The following is a 26184-nucleotide window of genomic DNA, read 5'->3' on the forward strand; positions in this document are numbered from 1 at the left end:
TAACCGGATGCCCCAGCTGCTGGGAGCACTGGCCCAGGTCATGGTTCACTATGAAAACAACCATGAGAAAACATTGCTCTAGGTTTCAGGAGAGCCCACACCAAGGACTAAGGGGTCCCTGGAAAGCAGAGCTTATCAGAAAAAGGAGAAAGGACTGGACTCAGAACCCGCAAATGTGACTCCATCACCCCCACAGCTCCTGCTTCATACCCTGCTCTCATACAAATGATGGCCATGTACTGTCAACTGCACATCCTGAGTACCTCATGCCCACCCTCCCCCTGCTGTGTGGCCCAGGCCAGGGTGTTCTGCCCCTCAGTTCAGCTGTTACAGCCAGTGCCCTACCAGCAGTTTTGCTCCATCTCACCCCACCGTCCAATCACCATTGCAAATACACATGGGGTGGGGGTGGGGGCGTGTCTTCCTACAACACAGGTGTGACCAGTGTTCCCCGACATGGATAGATGTTACACAAAATCATGCCTGGAGTGTACTTTCTGCCTAGAACACCTATGCTGGAAAAGCTCCATATCTGGAAGTAAGGAGACCCCCTGTCAAACACTTCTACACTAACTTACTGAAGCAGGTAATCCTCAGTTGGAAGCTTCTCAGTGTAGCAACAAATAAGATTTTGAAAGCCAACATTGGCCAGGTGCAGTGGTTCATGTCTGTAATCCCAGCACTTTGGGAAGCCCTGGGTGGGAGGATCGCTTGAGGCCAGGAGTTTGAGAACAGCCCGGGCAACATAGCGAGACTCTCTAGAAAAATTAAAAAATCAGCCAGGTGTGGTGGCACGTGCAGTCCCAGCTACTTAGGAGGCTGAGGCAGAAGGATTGCTTGAGCCCAGGAGTTGGAGGCTGCAGTGGGCCATGATTGTGCCACTGCATTCTAGCCTAGGTGACAGAGTGATACCCTGTCTCTAAAAACAAACAAAAAAAACAAAAACAAACAAACAAAACACACACACACATACAGAGTATTTATCATGTGCCAGACACTGCTATAAACTCTTTCCATGTTATTTCATCAAATTGTTAAAGCAACCCTATGAGGGAGGCACTATTATATCCTCTTTGTAAAATGGGAAAACTGAGGCATGGAGACACAGTGATTTACTCAGAGCAGATCGTTAGTAAAAACTGGAAAAAATAAACACTGAGGAAGGAAGGAGAGCTTGGGTAAGTAGAACCAACCGCCCTGGGCACCTGGTTTCAGGAACCAGCCTCCTTTGCCTTTGACCCTGTCTTTTCAGCACCATGTAACACAAGAGATCTTGCTCTTGGGCGGGGCCTGTCCCCTGATCCTACAGGCTCTGCTTACAGCCCCTTTGAACCACCACATCTCCAAGCACAAGTCCTCATTCTTTTCATTGGCTTCCAGTTAGTAACTCTGCCAGTCTCTCTATTCTTCCCTGGGCCTTCTCCATCTTTCTCTTTTGAGACACAGTTTTCTAGAAAACACAGTAGAGTTGGAAAAAGTACAGTGGTCAGACAGGTAAGGGCTTGGGCTGGATTCCTGGCTCACAGGTTCTGGTGAAACCATTGCCCTCCCTGGCCTTTGTTTCCCTGCCCACCTACAAATGCAGGCACTGGGTCAGATGCCCCCAAAGCATCATTGCAACACTGCCATTCTGTCTTTAACCCAGGAGTTCCCAACCCCCAGGACACAGACCGGCACTGGTCCGTGGCCTGTTAGGAACCAGGCCGCACAGCAGGAGGTGAGCAGCGGGCGAGCCAGTGAAGCTGCGTTCCGCCTGCTGTCAGATCAGCAGTGGCATTAGACTCTCATGGGAGCAGGAATCCTATTGTGAATTGTGCATGCGAGGGATCTAGGTTGCGCGCTCCTTATGAGAATCTAATGATAAATGTAATGTACTTGAATCATACCGAAACCATCCCACCCCCACCTCCAGTCCATGGAAAAATTGTCTTCCACAAAACCAGTCCCTGGTGCCAAAAAGGCTGGGGACCATGGATTTAACCCACCCCAGATTAGCCAGGGCTGTTTGTGCCTGCATGAGAAGCTGCACCCACAGATGACGACAGGGAAAGGTGCTGCGTCTGAATCGCCCAGGCCTTTACCAGATAGCTCAGCGCACGCCTTCACTGGCAGAACCCGGGTGACAAACAGGTCTGCATTTCCTGATCAGTCAGACTCCTCCCAGGAGGCTGGCACCTGGCCAGGCTCTTAAACCAACATAAGTTTCTCTAAGAGTCGAATTCCTCACAGGTGAAGTGCAGGAAAAAGAATTTATCTAGAGATAGGGAAAATAAATGATCTTGAGGGAATAATACATCCTGCTTTTACCTAAATTACCCAAGTGTTTCAGATGAAAGAGATGTTTCTACCCTAACTTTCTCAAAATAGCCTCACCTGTCCACTGTGACGTGCCCATGAAGCCATGTACAGAGTCTATAGACAATTTGGGGGAGCTCCCTGTCTGCCCCCTCTCAGGGTCAAAAGCTGCAATAGGGGGTAGAAAGGCTGGCCTGGGGCTGCAGGACCATGGGTTCTGCTACCAATGTCCACAGAGGCCTTGGGCAAGCACCCCTCCTTATTTGGGCCTCGAATTCCCCAACTTCAGAGGGGAAGTGGAAGTGAGACGAGGACTTCCTGGACTCCCCGACTCTCAGATCTGCACCCGCCTCTGAGGGCCGTTCCTGGCCTGTGGCTCTCTCCAGGCCTTCGGGGGATCAAGAGCTCTTCATCTCTTTCTGTGAGCCGAGCTGGCACAGCATCTTCTCAAGTGGAAAAACACCAAGTCCTGCCGCCCAGCTCCGTCCTTCCCGACTGAGGAGAGGCCGGCTGCCGGCCTGATGGAATGAGTCTTAATGAAGCCAGACCAGTCCTGCAGAAAAAACACCACTGCTGCCAAGATGCCTTTATTTCAGCGTGACTTCCCTGGAGGGTGCGATCCCATCCTCCATCTGCTTTCACAGAACCATTTCCCCACCAGTGGTGGTGGGCAACATCTGAGGTGGGGGCCTCCAGTGCCAAGGCAGACCCCGCACACAGGCAGGAAAGTGCAGGGGCTGCCCCTGGGTCCACAGGGCCTGAGCTCCCCAGAGCCGCAGAGCAGATGGCAGCTGATGGCAGGTCATTGTGGTGTTCCTGAAGAGAACAGAGGAGCCTGCCTTCTTTTTTTTTTTTTTAAGCTGGATCATGTCTGAAATCCTAGAATTTCAGAGTCAAAAGGGAATGCTGAGGCCTCACACCCAACCATTCACACATGGCTTTTGAAGGAACATCAATAACACAGTCAATCAATGTGAAAACTATATAAGTCAATGAAACCAAGAAGCTGAGGACTGAGAGAGGTTCCTGCCCATGTCACCCAGTGTTTCCCTTTGCTTGTGTGGGGCAGAGGCTCTGAAGGTGTTTGCTGTGTTGCTCTCTGTACTCTTCTGTGTTCATCTTTTCTAACTTAAAGCCAAAGGGGAGGTTCCACCGTGAAGCCGTTCATGAACAGAGCCACCCCTTGGTCCCTAGGAGTCTGTGTGGGTGTCCAGCGATGTTAGTCTAAAACTCAGAGCCCTCAGCCTCCCTCCTGGCCTCCCTGGGCCCCCACTGCTCCATGCCTCTTGCAGGGCACAGCAGCACAGTGTGACATAGGGGCACCAGGTGCCAGTCTTGGTTCTGCCAGGGATGCCAGATGTGACCCTGAACAACCATCTTTCCCTCTCTGGGCCTCAGTTTCCCCATCTGTACCATGGCAGGCTGAGTTCAATGGCCCTACTCACTTGTAGAGCCCTTGAAGATTTACAGAGGACTTTGCATTTTCTTATTGAGTCCAATTTAGGCAAGCCAGAGATGACTATTCCTAGTTCGCAAATGGAGAAGTGATGCCCTGTTTCCATACAACCATAATCCAGGTCCTGACCTGGTCCGGTACCCTCTTCAGCACCCTTCCCCTCTCCCAGGGTGGCTGAGGGGCACAAAGCCAGGCATTCCACCTCCCAGCCTGGGCACCAACATCTACAGGCTAGACACCCACCCACTTGGCAAGGACGACCTTCTGTAGCCTCTGACCTTCAGGGCCTTGGCAAAGCAGTGACATGGACTCCACCTCCCTTCTCTTCTCCAGGCCCCAGGCAGCAGGCCCTTACTCCCTGGTCTTCTGGGTCTTCACTTGACAGAAGCCCTAACCTGTCCTCAGGAGGGTTCTTCCTCCCCAACCCCTATCTACCTGCGACCTGAGGCAGGACCAGTGCAGGAGAGTGGGAGGAGACTGGGGTGGGAGGGCTGGGGAGGGCATCTGGTGCCTGCTGCCCAGGGCCCACCACCAGGAGGAGGCCAGTCCTTGCTGGGGTCAGGGGAGACGGTCTCTGGGCCTCCCCAGCTTGTTTCCCTGTGACACCTCTGCCTGAGTCCCCTGAGGCTTTTTCAGCGAGCTCCATAACTGAGCCAGGCTCTCCACTCCTCCCTCTCAGCTGAGTCTGAAGAATGTCCCTGAGGCCTGCTAGGAGGTCTGTGGGAGCAGGAACTCAGACTGCTTCACTCAACCTGCACAGCACAGCACCTCTGTGATGGGGCAGCAGCCAGTAGGGGTGGGCTACAAGCAGCACCCAGCCCAGGGGGTGTGCTACAAGCAGCACCCAGAGTTGCAGGGCTCCAAACAAAGGCGAGGTCACTCTCCTATACCATGAATCCTTCCAGGCTCGCTGGAGGTGGCGGCCCTGGCCAGCAGGCCATGCTCTCCTAGCTGCACAGCACAGACTTCCTCTGGTCCAGCCAGGCAGGCCCCCCCCATAAGGTCTGGCTCCTTGGCACCTGGCACACTCCCACACATGATGACCCCCAACAGGCCAGCAGCTCCTTCTTCCCTCCTCCTCTGCCCACCCCCACGGCACCAGGACCCACTGGGCTGCACCATCCTTGGCCTGCAGCTAGGAGGTACCTGCCTGGCTGGCAATGACAGATAGAAAACCTCACTCCTCCAGCTTAGCAGTTTTCTTTCTACCCAGAGACCCCCTTGGGATCCCAACCTGGATGGCTTTTGCCTTCTAAGGCCTGGCTTCCCTCCCTGGTGTGGACAGCAGTGGGCTTCCACCCCATGGATGTGGCCTGGGGGATATAGAAGCTCTTATATCCTCTTAGTGGGGTGGGGGTGGGGTAACAAAAACCAAGTCTGCCTTGTGCCCTGAGCAGAGTCGGCTCTTCCTGGAACATGCTTAAATGCCTTGTCCTGACTGTTGGGAAACCATCCACAAGTTCCCCCAGAAGCCCACATTGAAGTTCAAAAGCAACTCTGAAGGAGCACTGGGCCTAAATGAGTTTAGAGACAATCTCCTGCAAGGGCCAAGGCTTGATCCAAGCAGCTGGCAGCACCCAAGGCCCCTCTGGCAGCCTGGCACTGACCTGCCACTACCCCAGCTCCCACCCTCCTCCTCCAAATGCTGCCCTAACCACCCCCAGTGACTCCTCCACTCGTCTCCCTGCCCACAGGCTTTGCACATCTTGTTCTCTTTACTGGAATACCATTCTGCCTCCCCTCCCTGTTTGGATAACTCATTCATTTGTCCATGTGTTCTCTCAACAAAAATTCTGAGGGCCTCTTCTGTGGACCAGGCACAGGGCTGGATGCCAGGGCCCTGGCTGTGAACCAGCTCAGGAAGGTCGCTGTTCTCACGGGGCTTGTGTTCTGGAGTGGGGTGGGCAGTAGTAGGTGGCAGCAGATGTGGACAGGTAACCACATCGATGAGCAAGAGCACCAACTGGCAGTGGAGTTATTACAGGCAGGGCCTGGGTTTATCTTAATGGGGGAAGTCCCAGGAGGCCTCCACAAAGATGTGGCCTCTGTGCAATGAAAGGAGCCAGCAGGCACAGTGCCTGAGCACAGAGCCTGAGAGCTCAGGAAGGAGTTTGAGAATATTTGCCAGGAAGGGGAAAAAAATTTGAGGGGAAATAAGAGTGTGCAAGGATGCACATGAAGGGGAATCAGGGGTTCTGTCCATCCTTCATATCTCCGTAAGATGAAAATGTCAGTCCACCAGGCTGCCCGCCCTGAGCCACTTCATGTCCAGGTGAACCCTTAGCACCATGCATATCCCCTGTAACCACCTGTTCCTGTCTGGCTCTCCTGTTCAATCACAGGTGCCATGAGGGCACCTGCATGTGTCTTGTTCAGCCCTGTATCCCTGCTAAGGACCTGGTAAGTACACTGCACATTTTTTTCAGTGCAAGGAAGGAAGGTAGGTAGGTAGGTGCATATGTGCTCAGTATCCCTGTACCCTCTGAGAGCTGCCAGCGGTTCTCACTTAGCAAGTTCCATCCAGTCAAGAGCATTCCTGAGCATACAGGACTGTGTTGAGCCCACCAGGGAGAGCTGATGGCAGGGTCTCTGCCCATGACATTCAAACCTCCCAGCCCTTTGTGGGGCTGAACTTCCAGAGCAGGCAGTGGGGCCTGATCCTGTACAGACAAGAGCCATGAAGGATAGACCTGAGAGCAAAGCGGAGGGGAAGCAGAGAGAAGAACAAGGACAGGTGAGATCTTGCCACGGAAGTGTTACATTGCTGTGCTTCTGATTAGCATTTTTGGTTGGAGAGGAAACATCTCGATTGTGCAAAACCATTGGAAAAAATTATAAGATGCCAAGCATGAAAAGCCACCTTAACTTGAACCCTATCTAAGACAAAATCATCCATGCTGGCGAAATGTGTTTCATTGGAGTACCAAGCTTGGCTGGATGGCTCTCCCAGTGAACAGTGTCTTTCCCAGGAATGCATGGGAAATGGGCCTTGTTGTCTGGGTAACACCGAGGCTTTTTTAAAAAAGATTCTCAAATGCTTATTTCAAAGAACAAGTACCTTTCAATAAAGTTCAGGAACTGGCAAGATTAAGCTATGGTTTTAAAATCCATTTAATTATTAATATAACTTCAGGAGAATAGGGGTACCTGCTGGGTACCAGAGGATTCTTCTGGAGTACTAGAAATATTTTTTCTTTATCTAGACAATGTATTCATGGGTGTGCGGTTTTGTGATAATTCATTGAACAGAACACATATAGTATAACTACTGTGTATATGTTATATTTTAACTAAAATTTTTTTTTTTTTTTTAAAAAGGCCAACTGCCAGAAGTTCTGTAGCTCTGAGGGTGACTCGGTACAAGCTGGTAACTGGGGCTGCAGGGAGGGAAAGAGAGGCAGATCACTTCCTCAAGGAGGCCTCGCCTCCAGCCCCACCAGTGCCCTGCCAATGCTTTCATCTTGGCACCAACGATGGTATGGGATTGGGGTTTTCTATCTGCCTCTCAACCTCAAGGAGCATTTCTGGAGAGGACAGAACTCATCTAATTCTCCCCTGTATCATTTGTGCTTGCACACAGATGTTCCAGGAATGTGTGCTGAATGAATGAGAATAAGGTGCTCATGTGCAAACACTTAATGTGTGAAATGGAAACTGAACGGCTGCAGGGAGTGGAAGTGACGATCTGTGGGGCGGCCTGGAATGTGTGGTTATGAATGTTGGCAGAGGGGAGATAGCGTAGGGAGGGAGGGGAGGCCTGGACTCAGTCAAAAGGTCAGCAGGTCGACCTGGTGGGTGGAAGGGATTCGGGCAGCTTGCCGTCTGAGGAGGGGAAATTGGTTTCGATGTCGTTCCTGCAGCCCCTTCCCAGGTGGAGCACCACTGAGAACCCTCCCCACTTTCAGAAACAAACGAGCACAAGTCCCCTTAACACTGGTCTGCGCAGGGCTTGTCAGCTAGCTGCCATTAACCTCTCCTTTCTTGACCTGCAGAAGACAGGAAATATCAGGGAACACACGCGCTTCCTTGCTTGTTTTTTCTGGACACTCTAGGGAAGACTTGGGAAAACAAGATATTGCCAGAATGAGCACTGACTTACCGAGCACAGTCAGCTTTGCTATCTCCTTCAAACAGGAGTTTCTGTAGGACACAGCCTTGGACAGCTGCCAGGACTCCGCAAGGACCACCCTGCAAAGAATGAGACCATTGCTGCCAGTGAGAACTGGCCTGGGGCAGAGTTTTTGGTTTCACCCAAATCCACCTCAGAACCCAACTGATAGAGTAAAGGGGCTCTGCCTTCTGCAACAGAAGGGCCTCTCATGTGGCAACTGCTTCTCCAACACACTAACCTTGGGTCACAGAGAGGGAGTGACAAGGCCCTGTGTCCACTCCTAGGGGAAGGGGACAGTTGGCAGTGTGTCATGGGAGGAAAGTGACTCTTCATAACCAGTCAGCTGTGAAGCCAAGGACATCACCATAGGTTTTCCATCATCTAGGGAAATGTTTCTGTGTCTACAGGTTGAGGGTGTTAATTGTCTACCCAGACTTCAAGGCCCATCCTAAAGGCCTTCTCCTCCAAGAAGCCTTTCCTGACCATCGCGGCTGGCAGTGAGCCCCTTCAGCAGCCTGTGGTTACGTGAGCTCTGCGCTCTCTTCTGCCCCACTCGTGGCCTGCTTCAGCACCACATTAGGTGTATCTTTGTCCTTTCCCACCCTGTAGTGCAGAGGCTTCTTGAGGAGCTCATCTCTGTAGGCATCACAGGGCTTAGCACAGGATCTGACTCCTGGGACACATTGGCAAAGGCTAGTGGGACTGAACAACACAAACAGACTTCATCCAGTTTAAGGATTGTCTGAACGGCAGGCTGGGGTGCTCATGAAGACCAGCTGAGTTTGGCCACGAGAGGGAGGGACAGAAACTGGTGGTCCTGGGGCTCGACCTCAGGCAGTGTGGGGCAGGGGAGGTTCCTGGGGCTTAAGAAACTGAACCGGACCAAGCTGCCCTGCTCATCTGCTGATTCTTGATCCTGGGTTTAGCTTATTTTCTGCCCATGAGTATAATGTGGGAACTGGGTATAAGCCATGTTCTAGGCCTGCAACCATTGGCCTCTGCTAGCCCAGCTTCTATTACATCCTTCTCTTCAAGCACTTGCTCCGCCCACTTGATCCCTCTGCCTTTTCCTGCAGCCCCTAGACTTTCAAACCACCTCCCCTTCATTAATGCTGCCACCTGCCTGGAGTGCCCTTTTTCCAGCTCTATCTGCAAAATCCTGTGAATCTCTCAATGATCAGCCTAAGAAGGCCCCTCTAGTGGCCCCAAGCAGACTTAAGGCCTCCTACTGCTCTCTCCTGCTGAGGATCCCAGCACCTGCACCACTCATAGCAAGTGCTCTTAAATCCATGTTCAATTTGAACATCTCCAAAGCAGAGGGTCTTATTCCCCAGCTCTCACTCCACCAGCCACATCTGAAGTGCCTGCACCAAGTGACAACTCAGCACATGTGGGGCTGGATGGCCCAGAATAGCCCAGCTAATGCTCACAGGATTAACCAAAACTGGGAGGTACACCCGCCCCTATGCATGATGGCCCCGCAGAAAGGTCCCAAGGAAACCTAGGAGCAACCTGCCTTGTTCTGCACAATGCCGTATTTTAATGAGGCTGTGTTACTAAAGGAAAAACTCTGAAGTTTCCATTCTTCATTGAAACAGCAAAAGCTGGAACCAAACAGAAGGGTCTTTATTTCCTATAAAAAGAAGAGAGAGTTTTACTGGTTGTTTTAAAAGCAAGCAACAATACGATGTTCAGTGTGCATATTCCTGCAGAAGTTGTTCTTGAATTCTAGCAGGGAAGTCCATTTTCTAGCATGGTTCATCTCTTTTCTTTTTATTTTTCAAGCTCATTCTTCTTATATTTGAGGAAAGAGAAACTCAATCCTGAGGGTCTTACCTCTGGAACATCTTTAAACCAAGCTAGCCTGTGCTGACATGGGCCAAAATCTTTGTAAGCTCCTTACAGGGGCCTTGAGAAACAAAATTTTAGATTTGCAAGGGATCTTGGAGGTCCTCTGATCTTCCACAGGCAAGACTAGGGGTTTTCAAACTCGACCTCACATTAGAACCATCTAGGATACGAAGTTCCTAGAAACAATCTTGATGTTGAGAAAACACACCAGCCAATTAAACCCCAGTTGCTGAGGGTAAGACTCCAGTATCAGTAGTTTTAAGATTTCCCCAGGTGATTCCACAGTGCACTGGGTTGGAGAGCCAGTGCTCTAGTGCAGGGTTAGTATACTGTGACCCATGGGCCAAATCTGTTCCCACCACCTGTTTGTAAATAATGTTCTACTGGCACACAGCAAAGCCCATTTGTTTCCATACCATCCGTGGCTGCGTTCATACCATGATGGCAAAGTTGAATAGGTGCAGCAGAGATCACACGGCCAGCAAAGCCAAAAATACACTATTGAGCCCTTTACAGAAAGTGCCTGCCAACTCCTGGTCTCGTACAACTCTCCACCATGCATAAGAACCTCCTCTGTGATGCTGCTCATGAGCGGTCCCCCATGAACTCTGCCTGAACCACCCCAACCCCCCAGTGAAGGGGTTCCCACCACCTCTCAAGGCAGCCCCTCTGCTTTTTCACATCTGTCTTCTCCAGACTTCTGGCTGATAATGAGTTCACTGTTCATTTCCCATCAACCCATGCATCACCCTCCAGAGCCCCCAAAATGGTCAATCCCTTCCCCATGGACAGGCCCTCAGATGAGAAAGGCAGCATGTCCCCACCCACTCTCCTCATGATGGGCCCGCCCTCTCTCTGCCATGGTTTTACATCTGAGGGGGTCTCTGAAGCCTTGAGTGAGCCCCAAGACCAGCAGGTGGATTCTACAGCCACTTCCCTGCACCCCCTCTCTGGGCCAGACCTTTCCTGCAGACTCATTATTTTCCACCAGAATCAGCTCTTTTTTTCCTTTTCATTAAATATAAGGAAAAATCTCTTTGACAGAAGCATTTGTCCACATGTCATCAAATGTGGGCTGGTGGCACACAGGAGAAAGGATGTGTGGATTCATCTGTCAAGGCTCAGAATGACAGCTCCCGCTAGGCACAGTGTGGTCAACAGAGCCTGGGAACCTGGACTCTGCTTTCCACAGAGGCCACGTGCCCTGGGCCCTCCTGTTCTCTCTGCAGGCCTCACTTTTTCCAGTTGCTTTTGGAGATGCTACTGCTGCGTAGTCTTTAGGAGCCTAAGGGGCCTGCCCCAAGCATAAGTGCGCTCTGCAAAGACTCACTGCGTGGTGACAGATGACAGAGCACCTCCTCCCAGGTTTGGGGCCACTTAAGTGTATCTGACCCTCTGTAGCTTCAAAAGAGAGAAAGGAAGGAGAAGGGGGAGATATGAGAGAAAAGGGGAGAGGGGAGGAGAGGGGAAGGAAATGAAAGGACAAAACCTCTAGAAAAATATTTTGCTCTTTGATTTGTATGCTGAGTAAATATGTAGTAAGTAGAAAGAGAAGGAGGTCAGCTGTGTCCCTAGGAGTTTTATTTTTCCCTCCTGGATCTTGGTGAAAGGCCAGAAGAGGACAGCAGGAATGACATTCCATCGTGGTGAGGCCACCCTGGTAGCCGAGGATGGTGAGCAATCCCAGACACCCCTGCAGAGGAGGCTGCTGTGGCCAGGAACCTGCTCCTGGTCCCGTGACCACGGGGCCCTTTAAGTGGCCAAGGGAGGGCACCTGGACAGTGCTGAAGAATTGTTAACACCTCCCTGTCCTTCCCTCACTGCAACCTGGCCAGGGCTTAGGAGACCAGTACAGGAGCAGTGCTGCTCTAATGGGGACAACTGGACCATTTCTATCACACCCTAAGGGTGCCCACAGGGACATGATGAAGCAGCTCTATTCCCACAGTGTTTGGAGGGGAGGACATAACTTCCTCCCTCACCTTTTGTCTTGGAGAGGGAACGAGAGCTTCCAGGAGTAGACTGCAGTTTTCCTGACTCTCGGTTCACATTTTCTCCTACATCACACCCAAATTTCCATTTCAACAATGACCAAGAGATTACAATGAGCTGGACTGGGGCAGAAACACCAAAATCACACCATCCATATCCATTCAAATCAAGACACATTTAACCCAGGAGTCTCCTTACACTTACCTTTGCTACAGAGAGGTCGATTGGTTTTGATGCTGTCTGCAACTTGAGCACTGATGGGACTGGGGACAGGATGACCTCTTCCCTTATCAACTCATCCTCCACATCCTCTGAAAGAAAACCATGGCCATGTGAATCCCTCGTTATGACTCACGGAGAACAGAACATGAAGTCACTGAACACCACAGACATTGCTAAGTTTGTAGAAGGTTTGAGTGAAAGGAGGGTTCCTCCCCGCATTCATTCACCCCAGCTCTGTTTTGAAGTTCCCAGACCCTCAGCGGAAGGAAAGCAACCAGAGCAAGAAAGTCCACGCTCTTTGTCACAACTCTGCCCTGTTCATACCATGAGGATGTTGCCGAGTGAGACTTAGCTACTGGTCCCACTAGAAAGTTCCACGCATGGACATACAGTGGAACAAGTGTCTGGGGCCTAAGCCATCGAACCAGGACCAGGAAAGCCTAGCTCAGACACATTTCTTACAAAAGGTGGGCATGACTCGAAAGATCATTCCCCCCAGGACAAAGGTGAAGAGGACAGGACTAGGAAAGAAAATGGAACCATTGCTGATAAAAGAAGTATTGCAGATGATCACTATTGTAACTTGCATTTATTGACTGCTTGAATTTGATCACCTTCCTCCACCACAGCCTTATGAGAAAGTAATTATTATTATCTCCACTTATAGATGAGGAAACTGAGGCTTAGAGGAGTTAAGTAACTGGCCCCAAGTCAATCAAATGGAAAGTGGCAGAGAGAGTGACTGCTAGTCACTCTGCCATCCCACTGTTCTGGACCTCCAGCAGGGACCTTAAGCCATATTCCAGATATTGTTATCTCATAGTGGGACAACTGAGGCCTAGAGAGGGTCCCACCTGGGTCTCCGGTAGCACCAGCTGTGACTTCCCAGTTAGCTAAGGCCCCCTTGTCATTACACCTGCTGCTGCTGCATTCACCAGAACACAGTGATAAAGGACCCAGGGAGAAACAATGCCAAGGCAATGGTGCCGGCAAGGCTGAGCAGAGTGAACTCCAGAGGGTAGCTGAGGGCTTGGCTCTGTGACTCCAGCTCCCTAGAGGGGCCTGCCAGAGCAGGCCTATGTGGGCAGGGGTGGTATCAAGGGCCACCATTCCCAGGACACACAGCTTATATCTTATGCTACAGCTTCCTTTTTCCCCAGCGAGAACCAGCCACAGCACAAAGGGAACACCTAGAGACTCAGGCCACTGAACAAGCAGATAGATTCTACTGTTGGGCTGGGGACAAAAAGTCTGGAATTTAAATATGAATCTGAATTTAGATGAGAATGCTTCTGATATGGTTTGGCTCTGTGTCCCCACCCAAATTTCATCTTGTAACTCCCATAATTCCCATGTGTTGTGCAAGGGACCCAGTGAGAGATAACTGAATCATGGGAGTGGGTCTTTCCTGTGCCGTTCTCGTGATAGTGAATAAGTCTCACAACATCTGATGGCTTTAAAAAACGGGAGTTTGCCTGCACAAGCTCTCTTTGCCTGCCGCCATCCACATAAGTTGTGACTTGCTCCTCCTTGCCTTCTGCCATGATTGTGAGGCCTCCCCAGCCATGTGCAACTGTAAGTCCAATAAACTTCTTTCTTTTGTAAATTGCCCAGTCTCAGGAATATCTTTATCAGCAGCATGAAAACAGACTAATACAGTAAATTGGTACCAGTAAAGTGGGGCACTGCTGAAAAGATACCCAAAAATGTGGAAGTGACTTTGAAACTGAGTAACAGGGAGAAGCTGGAACAGTTTGGAGGGCTCAGAAGAAGACAGGAAAATGTGGGAAAGTTTGGAACTTCCTAGAGACACGTTGAATGGCTTTGACAAAAATGCTGATAGTAGTATGAACAATAAGGTCTCAGATGGAGAGGAGGAACTTGTTGGGAATTGGAGCAAAGGTGACTCCTGTTATGTTCTAGCAAAGAGATTGGCAGCATTTTGCCTCTGCCCTAGAGATTTGCAGAACTTGAAACTTGAGAGATATGACTTAGGGTATCTGGCAGAAGAAATTTCTAAGCAGCAAAGCATTCAAGAGGTGACCTGGGTGCTGTTAAAGGCATTCAGTTTTATAAGTGAAGCAGAGCATAAAAGCTCAGAAAACTTGCAACAGAAATGTAATAGAAAAGAAAATCCCATTTTCTGAAAAGAAATTCAAGCTGGCTGCAGAAATTTGCATAAGTAGCCAGAATCCAAACGTTAATCCGCAAGACAATGGGGAAAATGTCTCCAGGGCATGTCAGAGGTCTTCATGGCAGGCCCTCCCATCACAGACCCAGAGGCCTAGGAGGAAAAAATGGTCTCATGGGCTGGGCCCAGGGTCCCTGTGCTGTGTACAGCCTAAGGACTTGGTGCCCTACGTCCCAGCCACTCTAGTGATGACTAAAAGGGGCCAATGTACAGATCAGAATGTGGCTTCAAAGGGTGCAAGGCCTAAGCTTTGGCAGCTACCATGTGGTGTTGAGCCTGCAGGTACACAGAAGTCAAGAATTGAGGTTTGGGAACCTCCGTCTAGATTTCAGAGGATGTATGGAAACACCTGGATGTCCAGGCAGAAGTTTGCTACAGGGGCGGGGCTCTCATGGAGAACCTCTGCTAGGGCAGTGCAGAAAGGAAATGTGGCGATGGAGGCCCCACAAAGAATCCCTACAGGGGCACCACCTAGTGTAGCTGTGAGAAGAGGGCTACTGTCCTCCAGACCCCAGAATGGTAGATTCACCAACAGCTTGCACCATGTGCCTGGAAAAGCCACAGACACTCAACACCAGCCCATGAAAGCAACTGGGAGGGAGGCTGTACCCTGCAAAGCCACAGGGGCAGAGCTGCCCAACTCCATGGGAACCTACCTCTTGCATCAGCATGACCTAGATGTGAGACATGGAGTCAAAGGAGATTACTTTGGAGCTTTAAAATTTGACTGCCCTGCTGGATTTTGGACTTGCGTAGGGTGTGTGGCCCCTTTGTTTTGGCCAATTTCTCCCATTTGGAATAGCTGCATTCTCCCAGTGCCTGTATCCCCATTGTATCTAGGAAGTAACTAACTTGCTTTTGATTTTACTGGCTAATAGGCGGAAGGGACTTGCCTTGTCTCAGATGAGATTTTAAACTGTGGACTTTTAGGTTAATGCTGAAATGAGTTAAGACTTTGGGGGACTGTTGGGAAGGCATGATTGGTTTTGAAATGTGAAGACATGAGATTTGGGAGGGGCTGGGGCAGAATGATATGGCTTGGCTCTGTGTCCCCACCCAAATCTCATCTTGTAGCTCCCATAATTCCCACATGTTGTGGGAAGGACATTGTGGGAGATAACCGAATCATGGAGGTGGCTCTTTCCTGTGCTGGTCTCATGAGAGTGAAAAAGTCTCATGACATCTGATGGCTTTTAAAAACAGGAGCTTGCCTACACAGGCTCTCTCTTTGCCTGCCACCATCCACATAAGATGTGACTTGCTCCTCCTTGCCTTCCACTATGATTGTGAGGCTTCCCCAGCAACGTGGAACTGTGAGTTCTCTATTAAACTTCTTTCCTTTGAAAATTGCCCAATCTCGGGTATGTTTTTATCAGCAGCGTGAAAATGGACTAATACAGTTTCTTAGTTAGGGTCTCTGAAAAGCTACCCTATGACCATGGCCTTACATAAATAACCTAAAACAAAGACCAGATGTCTACCCAGCAACAAGAATGGGTCTTAAAAACATGGTGCTGGGTAGAGAAAGTAAGAAACCAAATGAGATATAAAACACAATGCTATCTATGTCAAGTAAAAATGATGCACACAAAACAGTATAGGTTTTGCAAGAACATATACAAGAAAAAGATATAGATTAAGCATAAGAGAATGGTTGCTTATGGGAAAGGAAGGTAATAAGAGTATAAGAGGCAGGGCTAAAGATAAATAATGAAAGTAAGTTAAGAGGGAGAAAGGGAAGGAGAGAGGAAAATGTAAAAGGGAGGGGAGGGGGCCAGGTGCGGTGGCTCATGCCTGTAATCCCAACATTTTGGGAGGCCGAGGTGGGTGGATCAACTGAGGTCGAGTTCGAGAGCAGCCTGGCCAACATGGCAAAACCCCATCTCTACTAAAAATACAAAAATTAGCCAGGTGTGGTGGCACGGGCCTGTAATCCCAGTTACTCAGGAGGCTGAGGCCTGAGAATCACTTGAACCCAGGAAGCAGAGGGTGGAGGGTGCAGTAAGCTGAGATTACACCACTGCACTCCAGCCTAGGCAACAGAGCAAGACTCCATCTCAAAAAAAAGAGTGGGAAGGAAGAAAGGGAAGAAGACTGATAGGCAGGCTTTGCAAAGACCAACACTGAGAATGTTCTCTGGAGGAAAAGAGATGTGTGATTAACTCCACCTTAGACATCTGAGGCCCCAAACAAAGGGGCAGGATAACCTGAGTGATTCCAGATTACTGGAGGACTGACCCTGAAGGGTTTCTTGCAATGCCTTGAGCCAGATTGTTTCCTGGAGGCACAAAGTGACAGTATTTAAGCCTATTTAGAGGTTTCTATTTAGTCTGAGGTTGTCAGGGAGGGAGCCAGGCCTGAAACATGCTCTGCCTGGGTCCCATGAAGTAAATCTGGGAATGAAGGCTGGGGGCCCAGGAAAAGCAGATGCCAATGGAGCATAGGCCAGAGTGAGCCCCTTGGAAAAGGCAAACTCCTTTGGCTTCTGCAGGGAGGAATTGGCCCGAGTGCAGGGAGTTGGTTCAGGACCATATAGCAGGCCTCGGGCCCAGATGTGGTGGGAACGCCATGCAAGGGAAAAACAAGAATGACATGTTGGCCAGGCAGACAAGGCCATCTGTAAATGTCAGTGGTTTGAGAATGCTATTTTTAAGGTCCTGGTTTAAATGTCTGATTGAAAAGAAGCAAGGGGTTTTGTTTCCCATACCATTTTATGTGCTTTTTGTAGGATATATGTACATATGCATAAAGTAATTGGATTTTATTTCAATAGGGAGTCAAAGATACCAAGGGGAATGATATTCATAGGAAGATTCCATAGGGAGAATGGGCCACATAGCTTTTTTCTGGGAGCCTGTGCAGAATTTCCTACCGACCACAAGATATCTTCTGGAAGTGCCCCAACACCAGAAACTCAGAACCCTTCCTGGCTTCAGTTTCAATAAAAGACCCCATCTCTCCTCTAGCCTTCTACCAGAGTCCCAGACTGAAACCTCCACCCTCTCTCACCCACCATGCCAGTCCAGCCTCTGGATCACTCTGCCTCCAGAATGTCTCATATCCTGTCCCCCCTGTTGCCTTTGTCTCTCCACTGTTACAGGAATATGTCCTTATCTTTCTGTTTGCTCAGCAAGTGCATTCTTTAGCACCCATGATGTACTAGGGATGATGTGGGACAGAGGTCAGAGATGACTAAGGCCCCACCCCTTCATTCAAGCAGCTCCCTGCCAAGGGAGAGACAGAGCCCCCTGAAAAATTACAACATAACCCAGTAAGTGCTGAAAAAGGGACGAGTGCAAGGGTTTTCAGAGCAGAGAGGGAGGCAATTAATTCTGCCATAAATGCTCAGGGAAACTTCCCATAAGGGGTGAAATTCGGGCAGGTCCTGAAATACCCATTGGATTTCCCAGGTAACAGGGGTCTCATTACCTCTTCTCTGGACTACACCAAGAGCCCCTCACCAGTATCCTAACATCTAAGCTTGTATCCCTAAAGTCTATTCTACACCTAAGTCCAGATATAGCCCCCAAATGCTCAGCCCTAGATATCTCACTAGCACAGAATCTCTGCCCAATGACTTGCTGTCCAGTTCTTTAGCACAGCACTCAAAATCATCTTGCCCAGCCCAGTCTTCACTTCAGCCTCATCTCACACTGACCCCCACACCCTCCCCGACAGTGCCATTACCTCCAACCAATCTTTCTCATACATACACCAGGCTTTTGCCCATGCGGCTCCTTCCACATCGCTATTTGACAAGACCTTGCTCATTCTTCAGAGTCCAGACTAAATACCTACACACTATGGAAGCTTCCAAAACTGATATGGTTTGGCTGTGTCTCCACCCAAATCTCATCTTGAATTGTAGTTCCCATCATCCCCATGTGTCATAGGAGGGAACTGATGGGAGGTAATTGAATCATGGGGGCAGTTACCCTCATGCTATTCTTATAATAGTGAGTTCTCCTGAGATTTGATGGTTTTATAAGGGGCTTTTCCCTCTTTTGCTGGGGACTTCTTCTTGCTGCCGTGTGAAGGACATGTTTGCTTCCCCTTCTGCCATGATTGTAAGTTTCCTGAGGCCTCCCCAGCCATGCTGAACTGTGAGTCAATTAAACCTCTTTCCTTTATAAATTACTCAGTTTCCGGTATGTCTTTATTAGCAGCATGAGAACAGACTAATACAGAAACCCATCACAGAACTTGGCTTATTAAAGCACTTAGGCACTGCTGGGCATCTGCTTCATGTGTTGCTATGGGAAGACACCTCTCTTCCTTTGTCCTATCCACCCCACCCCCCAAAAAGGCAAGGCCACCTTTTATTCACCTTGGTCTGCCTTCTACAGAGCCTTGCATATGCGCTGGCAGGTAATTACTGACAAGAGTTTACTGAACTGAACCAAAGTAAAATGAACGGGGGTGGAGGAGTGCTGTTCTTCTAACCAAATTTGATTTTTGTTTCTGAACTGCTCAACCCCTAACCCCCTGACCCCCACAAGACTTCTCCTTCCTTTCCTTTCATGAACTCTCTCCATGACTGGGTTCCACGGTCTCCTATCCTTCACCTTCTTCTCCTTTCCTAAATCATTAGCTGAACCATTGGCAAAGAGAGGTCGGCCTTCCTCCAGAAAACATGCACACACACACACACTTCAAACAGCTGCTTCTGAGAATTGCTAACAGCCTTCCTTCCAGTAGAAGCTCTCTGGGTTCTGAAGACCAGGAACTGCTTTGCTGGTGTCCAAACACAATCAGCTTTCACAGCAAAATCTTAAAGTGCAGTGGTGCACAAAAAGGGTTTGGATGCCAGCACCTCCTGACTCCATGGTGTACTCTGCACAGCCATGCACAGAAATCTACCCCATCTGGGGAGCTCTGAGGATCTGCTACTTCTAGGATGAGTTATGCAGAGTAAACAAACCCCCACCTCCGCCTCCGCAGCTCAGAGGCCTGCACCTTTCTTTCAACCTCATCAAAGCAAACTGTCAGACTACACGTCTCACACAAGAGAGTTCTAAATAGGGGCACTGCTTTCTTCCTTCAGTTTAAAAGGGAGAGTTCAAAAGGGAGAAGAAGAGCATGTGAACAGCTCTTGTCTGCCCAAATGGTGCAATAGGTAAACTGTTGGCTCCAGAAAAGGAGCAAATGTTGGCAGCACTCAAGCCTCATCCTCTCACGGCCAGTCCTTGGTCTCAACATCCTCAGTCTCTAGCTGCTTCTGCAAAACCCTGCAAATGCATCAGTTTTTGGAGAGTAGGGAATTACAGAAAGAGAGAGAAAAAAAGTTTGCTTCAAAACTAAAGAGTGGAAGGAAATGTGCTCTATCTTGATCTCAGAGAGCAGTTACACAGATGTCCACAGAAGTGAAGATGCAGACCAGGGCACTTAAGGTCGTACACTTAATGCCTTCACTGTTTGTGTCTTATGCCTCCATAATACACTGATAAACTTTTAAAAAGGATGGGCCTTCCCAGACAGAGCCATACAGTTACTTTGAATGAGAACTGTTTTCTGGAGACCTTAGTTAACTTCCTAAGAGGCCGTTACTGAATGACCCTAAAAAAAATACCAAATGCAGAAAGAGCTTCTCTGGCCCCACGGTGTAGATCCAGAAATGACTGGTCTTCTTACAAGGATGTCCCCAGGAGAGAAGGGCAAGCAGTAGAAGACACAATCAGAGAGAGAGTAGTCTGCTCTACTCACTTGACCGGCCCCACTTGCTGAGGTCAGGTGGAAGGAAAGGGGCCCCCCACCACCCATCACCCAGACAGAGCAAACGAGGACCCCTTGGGCCCTGATGGGCACAGCACAGAGGCACCCGCTGCACCTACCGAGCCGCAGGGCACCCAGCTCACTATCCACCTTGTCAGACGGCAGCAACTGATTTTTCCTGGAAAATAGAAAATATCAATGTACCAGAGAAGACTGACAGAGAAATGTAAACGGCAGAGAAGACTGTTAAGAGCGATGGACAGGCATTCAGGAGACAGGTCTCTCTAGTCTTGGCCTTGCCTCTGTGTGCCTTGAATACTCCCCCTCTCTCAGCCACAGGTTCCACATGGGATGGGACCAAATAGCCCCCATGATGCTTGTCAATTTTGTGTTCTCATAGAGACTCATACACCAGCCAATACAGGATGGTCAGCTCTGTGGGTTGGCATTTGCCAAGCACTGCATGTAGGCTGTCTCGCCAATTTCACTGCAATACTTCTGGGAAACACACACACACACACACACACACACACACACACACACACACACACAAATTGAGTTCCTGTCATCATTGCCTAGAATTTGTTCATCTCATCTCCATGTTTTTTGTTTGTTTCCTCTCTCCTAGCTTTCTGGTAAAGCCATCAGCAGCTATTTATAAGAAATCTCCGGCATGCACCAAAGGGTTTAAAGGAACCCTCCTGTATCTTCCTGTGACTTAAAACATTGCCTGTGATTCTGATTTGTAAATTCAAGTATGTGCACACAGAGCTTTCTTAAAAGGTGGACCCTTTGAGGGGGCATTTTCTGAAGCTCCCTTTAGATTTTTCTGTTCTCCAGCATGCATCAACCTGAACTAAAGTAAAATCATTTCTAAAGAGAATGTATTAAAAATAACAATATTACATCACTCTCTGAAAACCCATTTACTATGTTAAAAAATGACAGCTCTTTTGAGCGTGGCATTGAAATATATTTTCCTCCAACATCCTTGCAGGGTAAGATATGATTGAAGTAACAATCGTAATCTTGCCCTGGTGTACTCCATTGAATTGGTTTCCTCCTGAAGATGTATGAAGGGGCGTGAATGGAAGACCTCAGAGGACGCACAGTACCAAATCCCTGAGTACATACTTCTTCAGACTCTGGGTTTCTTTCACTGGCGCTAGAACACAGAACTCCCTCACCCTCCCTCCCAGGCAGTCCTCATCCTCCATGTGTCCTCCTCGACTCAGTCAAGTCATTTGCCTTAATTCAAAACCACAAAATCCTTCCACCCAACACCACCAGGATTCTACAGGCATTCTTGTGGGGACTGGTGGAAGAATGAGCTGGAAAGAGGAGTTAAGAGGGGTGGTTAGAGGGATGTGGAAGGGGCAGTCGACACTGAGGTTGTCAGAGCACCCCCACCCATGAAGAACTGCACTTTCATCAGAAGCCTCTTCCAGCCACACTTCTCCCACCTCTGCCCGCTCTGCAACAAAGGGCTGAGGACCTGAGTTCTACCCTGCCTATCCTGTCTGTTACTGTTTCATCTGGAGATGAAGGCAAGGCATCCTCCCCTTGCTGTGCCTCAGCGTCCCTTTCTGAAAATCAAGGACCAAGGCATTGGTACTAAGCCTCTAAAATCCTCCTTGAACCATTTCAAGCAGGGCACAGCAGCAGCAAAGACATCTCTCCAACATCCTGCATCCAATAACATCTCTCTTGAACCCCCACCTCTGCTCTCTGCCTCTTCATCTCTCACCTAGATTATTTTAATAGGCTCCTAACTGGTTTCCTGACCCTTAGTGTCACCCACCCTTGGCCCCAACATCTTCATATGGCTACCAAAGTCATCTTCCTAGAAAGCAAATCTGACCACAACACTGAAGCCTGGCTGAAATTCTTCAAAGAGTCCCCATCATCACCATCAATAATAACAATAATCACGTGTATTAAAATCACAGCAAGAGTGCCAATACATTCCTAAAGGCTCCTTTGACTGTTCCACACACTGTGCTAAGTGCTTTGCAAGCCTCAAAAGTCATCTGCTTCTCAGAACAGGTTTATGAAGCACTTATTTCACTGAGTCTCAAAAATGTTTAGTAATTTTCCTAGGGTTACACAGCAAGTAAGTGGCAGCACAGGAATTTAAACCCAGGCAATAACTCCAAAGACAATGGCAATAACTACATTTACTGCTTCCTTATAAAAACAAAATCCAGGCCCATGAGGGTATTCTGCAAGGCTCTCCATGACCTGGTCACCTATTGCCCAGCCTCATCTCACTCTGGGCCATCACACTCCGCCTGCATTTCCTGCATGCTGGGCGTCTCAGCTCATGTCTCTGTATCTTTTCATAAGCTGCTCATTCCATCTAGAATAGTCTGGCAAACAAACTCACACTAATCCTCTAAAGCCCAAGTGGAACATCAGCTTCTTCTCAACTCCAAAGAACACATTCATTCATTTATTCACTCACTCACCCAGCACACATGTGAGGCTATCTGGCAGGCCTACCTCACTGCCCAGAAGAAACACATTACACAGATACATAAAATGAACAGATGTTACATGCAATGTCGCGTGGTGTTGTAGGCTGAATAACGGCCCTCAATTATATCCACATCCTAATCCCTGAGTGTTACTTTACATTGCAAAAGAGATTCTGCAAATAAGAATAAGCGAAGGATCTTTAGATGAGGAAATTATCCTATATTACCTAAATGGGACCAATGTAATTACAAGTATCCGTATCATAAAGAGGTAAAGGCAGATTTGACACAGAAGAAGAAAAGGCGATGTGAACATGGAAGCAGAGATTGGAGTGATTTACTTTGCAGACAGGAAGGAGCTGCAAGCCAAGGAATCCAGGTGGGTACTAGAAAGTGAAAAGGGCAAGGAAACAAATTCTCCCCTGGATCCTCAAGAAACAACCAGCCCTTTCAACACCTTGACTTTAGCCCAGTGGAACTTCAGCCTTCCAGAACTAAGAGATAATAAATTCATGTTGTTTGAAGCCACTTAGTTTGTGGTAATTTGTTATGGCAGCAATGGTAAACTAATACCATGGTAAGAGTTACAAGCAAGGAAGAAAAAAGAACTGCAGGATTCTCTTGGTCTCCTCTGGATCCCAGGTGTCCAGCATGTAGCTAGTGCTCCATAAATGGGTACTCAATGCCAGATGATTCTCACAGAAGCTAGGTGGCTTACACAAGGTCACATGACTTAGAAGTGCCAGAGTCAGGATTCAAACCCAGGCTGCTGGCTTCAAATGCTCTACTTTGCTCTTGCATCTATTTTCCACATCCTTCCCCTGCTCAGAAACTTCCATGGCTTCCTGCAGACCACAGGACAAGGGCCAAATCTCCCAAGTGGTTCCCTTGGCTCCTGAGGGTAGGCAGGTGGCCATGAGCCCGCTGAGATGGTGGGAATAATGTTTCCACTGGGTAGGGTACAGCTTGGCCTCTCTCTCCAGTCATGGGACTTCCACCCAGAGGGCCATCCATCAGCTACAAGAGCCCAGCTCAGATGCTTTGTGCCGGGTTCCCATAGATCTCATCACCAGAGGAGACTTCAATTATGCTTCCACATAGAGAATGTGCTTATTGTTCCTTTCATGTGTCTCTCTGTGGCATAAGCTTTACAAAGTTTAAAAGGTCAGTTTAAAAGCATGTTCCTGCCTTTGAGTGAAAACTATTCTGAACAACAATGACAAAAAGATAAATCAAGGGACTCAAAACACTTTTTCAAAGTGTGATTGTGCTGATAACCCAGAGACATGTGTCAAAGCATGCAACTAATAAATTCATGGGGGCCAACTGGCAGAACTCGGCTCACTCCTCTTCTAAGGCCTCCACCTCCCACCACAGCTCCTCTCATGCCCCGCCAGGGAGAGGCACGAGCCAGATCACTGCTGGTGTTCTGGGCTCCATGGGACCAGGACTCAATCTCTGAATAACTGAATCCTTGGGTTGGTGGAAAGAGCCACTCTCACATAATAACAGAGAAGAAGCCAGGTGTGGTGGCTCATGCCTATAGTCCCAGCATTCTGGGAGGCAGAAGCGCGATGATCACTTGAGGCCAGCCTGGGCAACATATCAAGACCCTCTCTCTACAAAAAATAAATAAATTAGTTGAGCATGGTGTCATGCACCTGTAGTCCCAGCTACTCAAGAGGCTGAAATGGGAGGATTGTTGGAGCCCAGGAGTTTAAGGCTGCAGTGAGTTATGATCATGCAAGCAGCTACCTCTAAAAAATAAAAATAAAAATAAATAGCAAAAAAATAAAAACTGAGAAGACGAGATGCTTATTCCTCTGTGTTTGTTACTAGATTCTTGGCTAAATTAGTTATGGGTTCTAAAAGAAAGGCATCTCATGAAAATAAAGATACTGATCACTTACTGCTATGGTTTGAGTATCTGACCCCTCTAAAACTCATGCTGAAATTTAATCCCCAGTGTGGCCATATTGAGAGACAGGGCATTCAGGAGATGATTGGGTCATGAGTGCGTTGCCTTCATGAATGGATTAATGGGTTCATAAATTAACAAGTTGTTATGGGAGTGGAATTGGTGGCTTTCTAAGAAGTGGGAGACAGACCTGAATTAGCACACTCAGCCCCCCATCATGTGATGCCTTGAGCTACCTCAGCACTCTGCAGAGAGCCCCCACTAGCAAGAGGGCCCTCACAAGATGTGACCTCCCATCCTTGGACTTTCCAACCTCCAGAACTATAGGACACAAATTTTGTTTCCTTACAAACTACTCAGTTTCAGGTTTTCTGTTATATGCTACAGAAAATAGACTAAGACATTTGCTATATATTTGACGAACTATCAGAACCCACTGTCAATGGAGTTCAAATTTACCCCATTTATATGGCACAAGAATCTAGAATATAAGAAATTAACATAAATTTTTCCCAAGTCAGTGATACCCCAGCACACCTAACCAAAGTAATGTAAAATTATCTGGCAGAGCACTTCTACAAACCAGTTCAAACAAGATTCCCTGGAAGAGAGAGGTTTTTTTTGTTTTTTTTTATTTGTTTTTTTAAGTCCTACTAAAACATGCTCAAACTAAAAAACTCTTAAACACATGAGAAACGATGTACCATGAGTGAAAGCCAACAGACACAGCAAATAGGACTCCCAAAGACTCAAGATGGAGCAAAAATCTTAGAGAGGCTGTAAATTAGAAAAACTAGAGAAACTTTTTAAAAACAGGAATGGAAATCATAAGAAAAGAGCTAGACATTATGAAAAAAGAATGGGCAGTTTTGAAGAGTAAATGCAGTCATTGAAATAACGGGCATGTAACAATGGTGATAGATGATATATTAAATATTGAAAAAAAATTCATGAGTCTGCTACTGAAGGAGGAAGGAATGAAGGACAAGAAGGAAGAAGGTGGAGGGAGTGCAAGGAAAAGACAGAGAAGATGGACAAGCTCTTTTCTACAGAATACCGTCAATGAATGTAGAAGGAATTATAAAATTAGAAAATCATCATTTTACACACTCCAATTTAATCATTTATATGGGAAAGGGTCATCAGTAGATGCCAATACAACTGGATGGAAGGTTTTTGAGGAACAGGATATTCATATGGTCTGAAAGTTTCAGATTACTTATTAATTGCAAAAGGGAAAGTTATCTTTACAATGACAGAGAGTGACATACACCACCTTAACAGAGTGATCCAACTTAGCATCATCAAAATAAAACAAACTGACATTAATGTGGTCCTGATGTGATGTAACAGGAAATACACAACATCACTTATGTATTGTCCTTGCCAAAAAAAAATGCTTAATGTAAACCTAATAATGAAACAAACCAACAAATCTAGAATATGGGTGTTCTTAGGACAAGCCCATTCTCTTCATGAAAAACTAAAACTGAGATTAAAATAGACTAGAGGCTGGGCACAGTGGCTCACACCTGTAATCCTAGCACTTTGGGAGGCCAAGGTGGGCAGACTGCTTGAGCCCAGAAGTCGGAGAACAGTCTGGGCAACATAGTGATAACCCGTCTCGGCAAAAAAAAAGAAAAAATTCAAAAATTAGCCAAGTGTAGTGGTGCATGCCTGTAGTCCTAGCTGCTCGGGAGACTTCAGGTGGGAGGATCACTTGAGCCTGGGAAGCCAAGACTGCAGTGAGCTGTGGTCATGCCACTGCACTCCAGCCTAGGCAAGAGTGAAACCTTGTCTGAAAATAAATAAATAAATAAATAAATAAATAAATAAATAAATAAATAAATAAAATAGAGAGGCACGTCAACCAAGACAATGGGCAAACCTCGAATGGATCCTGGATTGAAAAAAATTAAAGCCTAAAAGAATATCTGGGGAACACTTGAGAGAGATTTG

General features: G+C 48.0%; 1 protein-coding gene across 1 annotated transcript in view; it reads right to left on the reverse strand.

Annotated features, from left to right (window-relative positions):
- Positions 1-26184, reverse strand: part of MINDY4 (MINDY lysine 48 deubiquitinase 4) — a 120682-nt gene that overhangs the window by 43389 nt on the left and 51109 nt on the right. The window contains exons 6-9 of the mRNA XM_003270491.3: positions 19950-20008; positions 11910-12016; positions 9379-9495; positions 7851-7939 (exon numbers count right to left, since the gene is read on the reverse strand). Of these exons, the coding sequence (XP_003270539.1) occupies positions 7851-7939; positions 9379-9495; positions 11910-12016; positions 19950-20008 (372 nt within the window). The remainder of the gene's footprint in view (positions 1-7850; positions 7940-9378; positions 9496-11909; positions 12017-19949; positions 20009-26184) is intronic.

This window comes from Nomascus leucogenys, chromosome 17 (genome assembly GCF_006542625.1).
Source record: "Nomascus leucogenys isolate Asia chromosome 17, Asia_NLE_v1, whole genome shotgun sequence".
NCBI lineage: Eukaryota > Metazoa > Chordata > Mammalia > Primates > Hylobatidae > Nomascus > Nomascus leucogenys.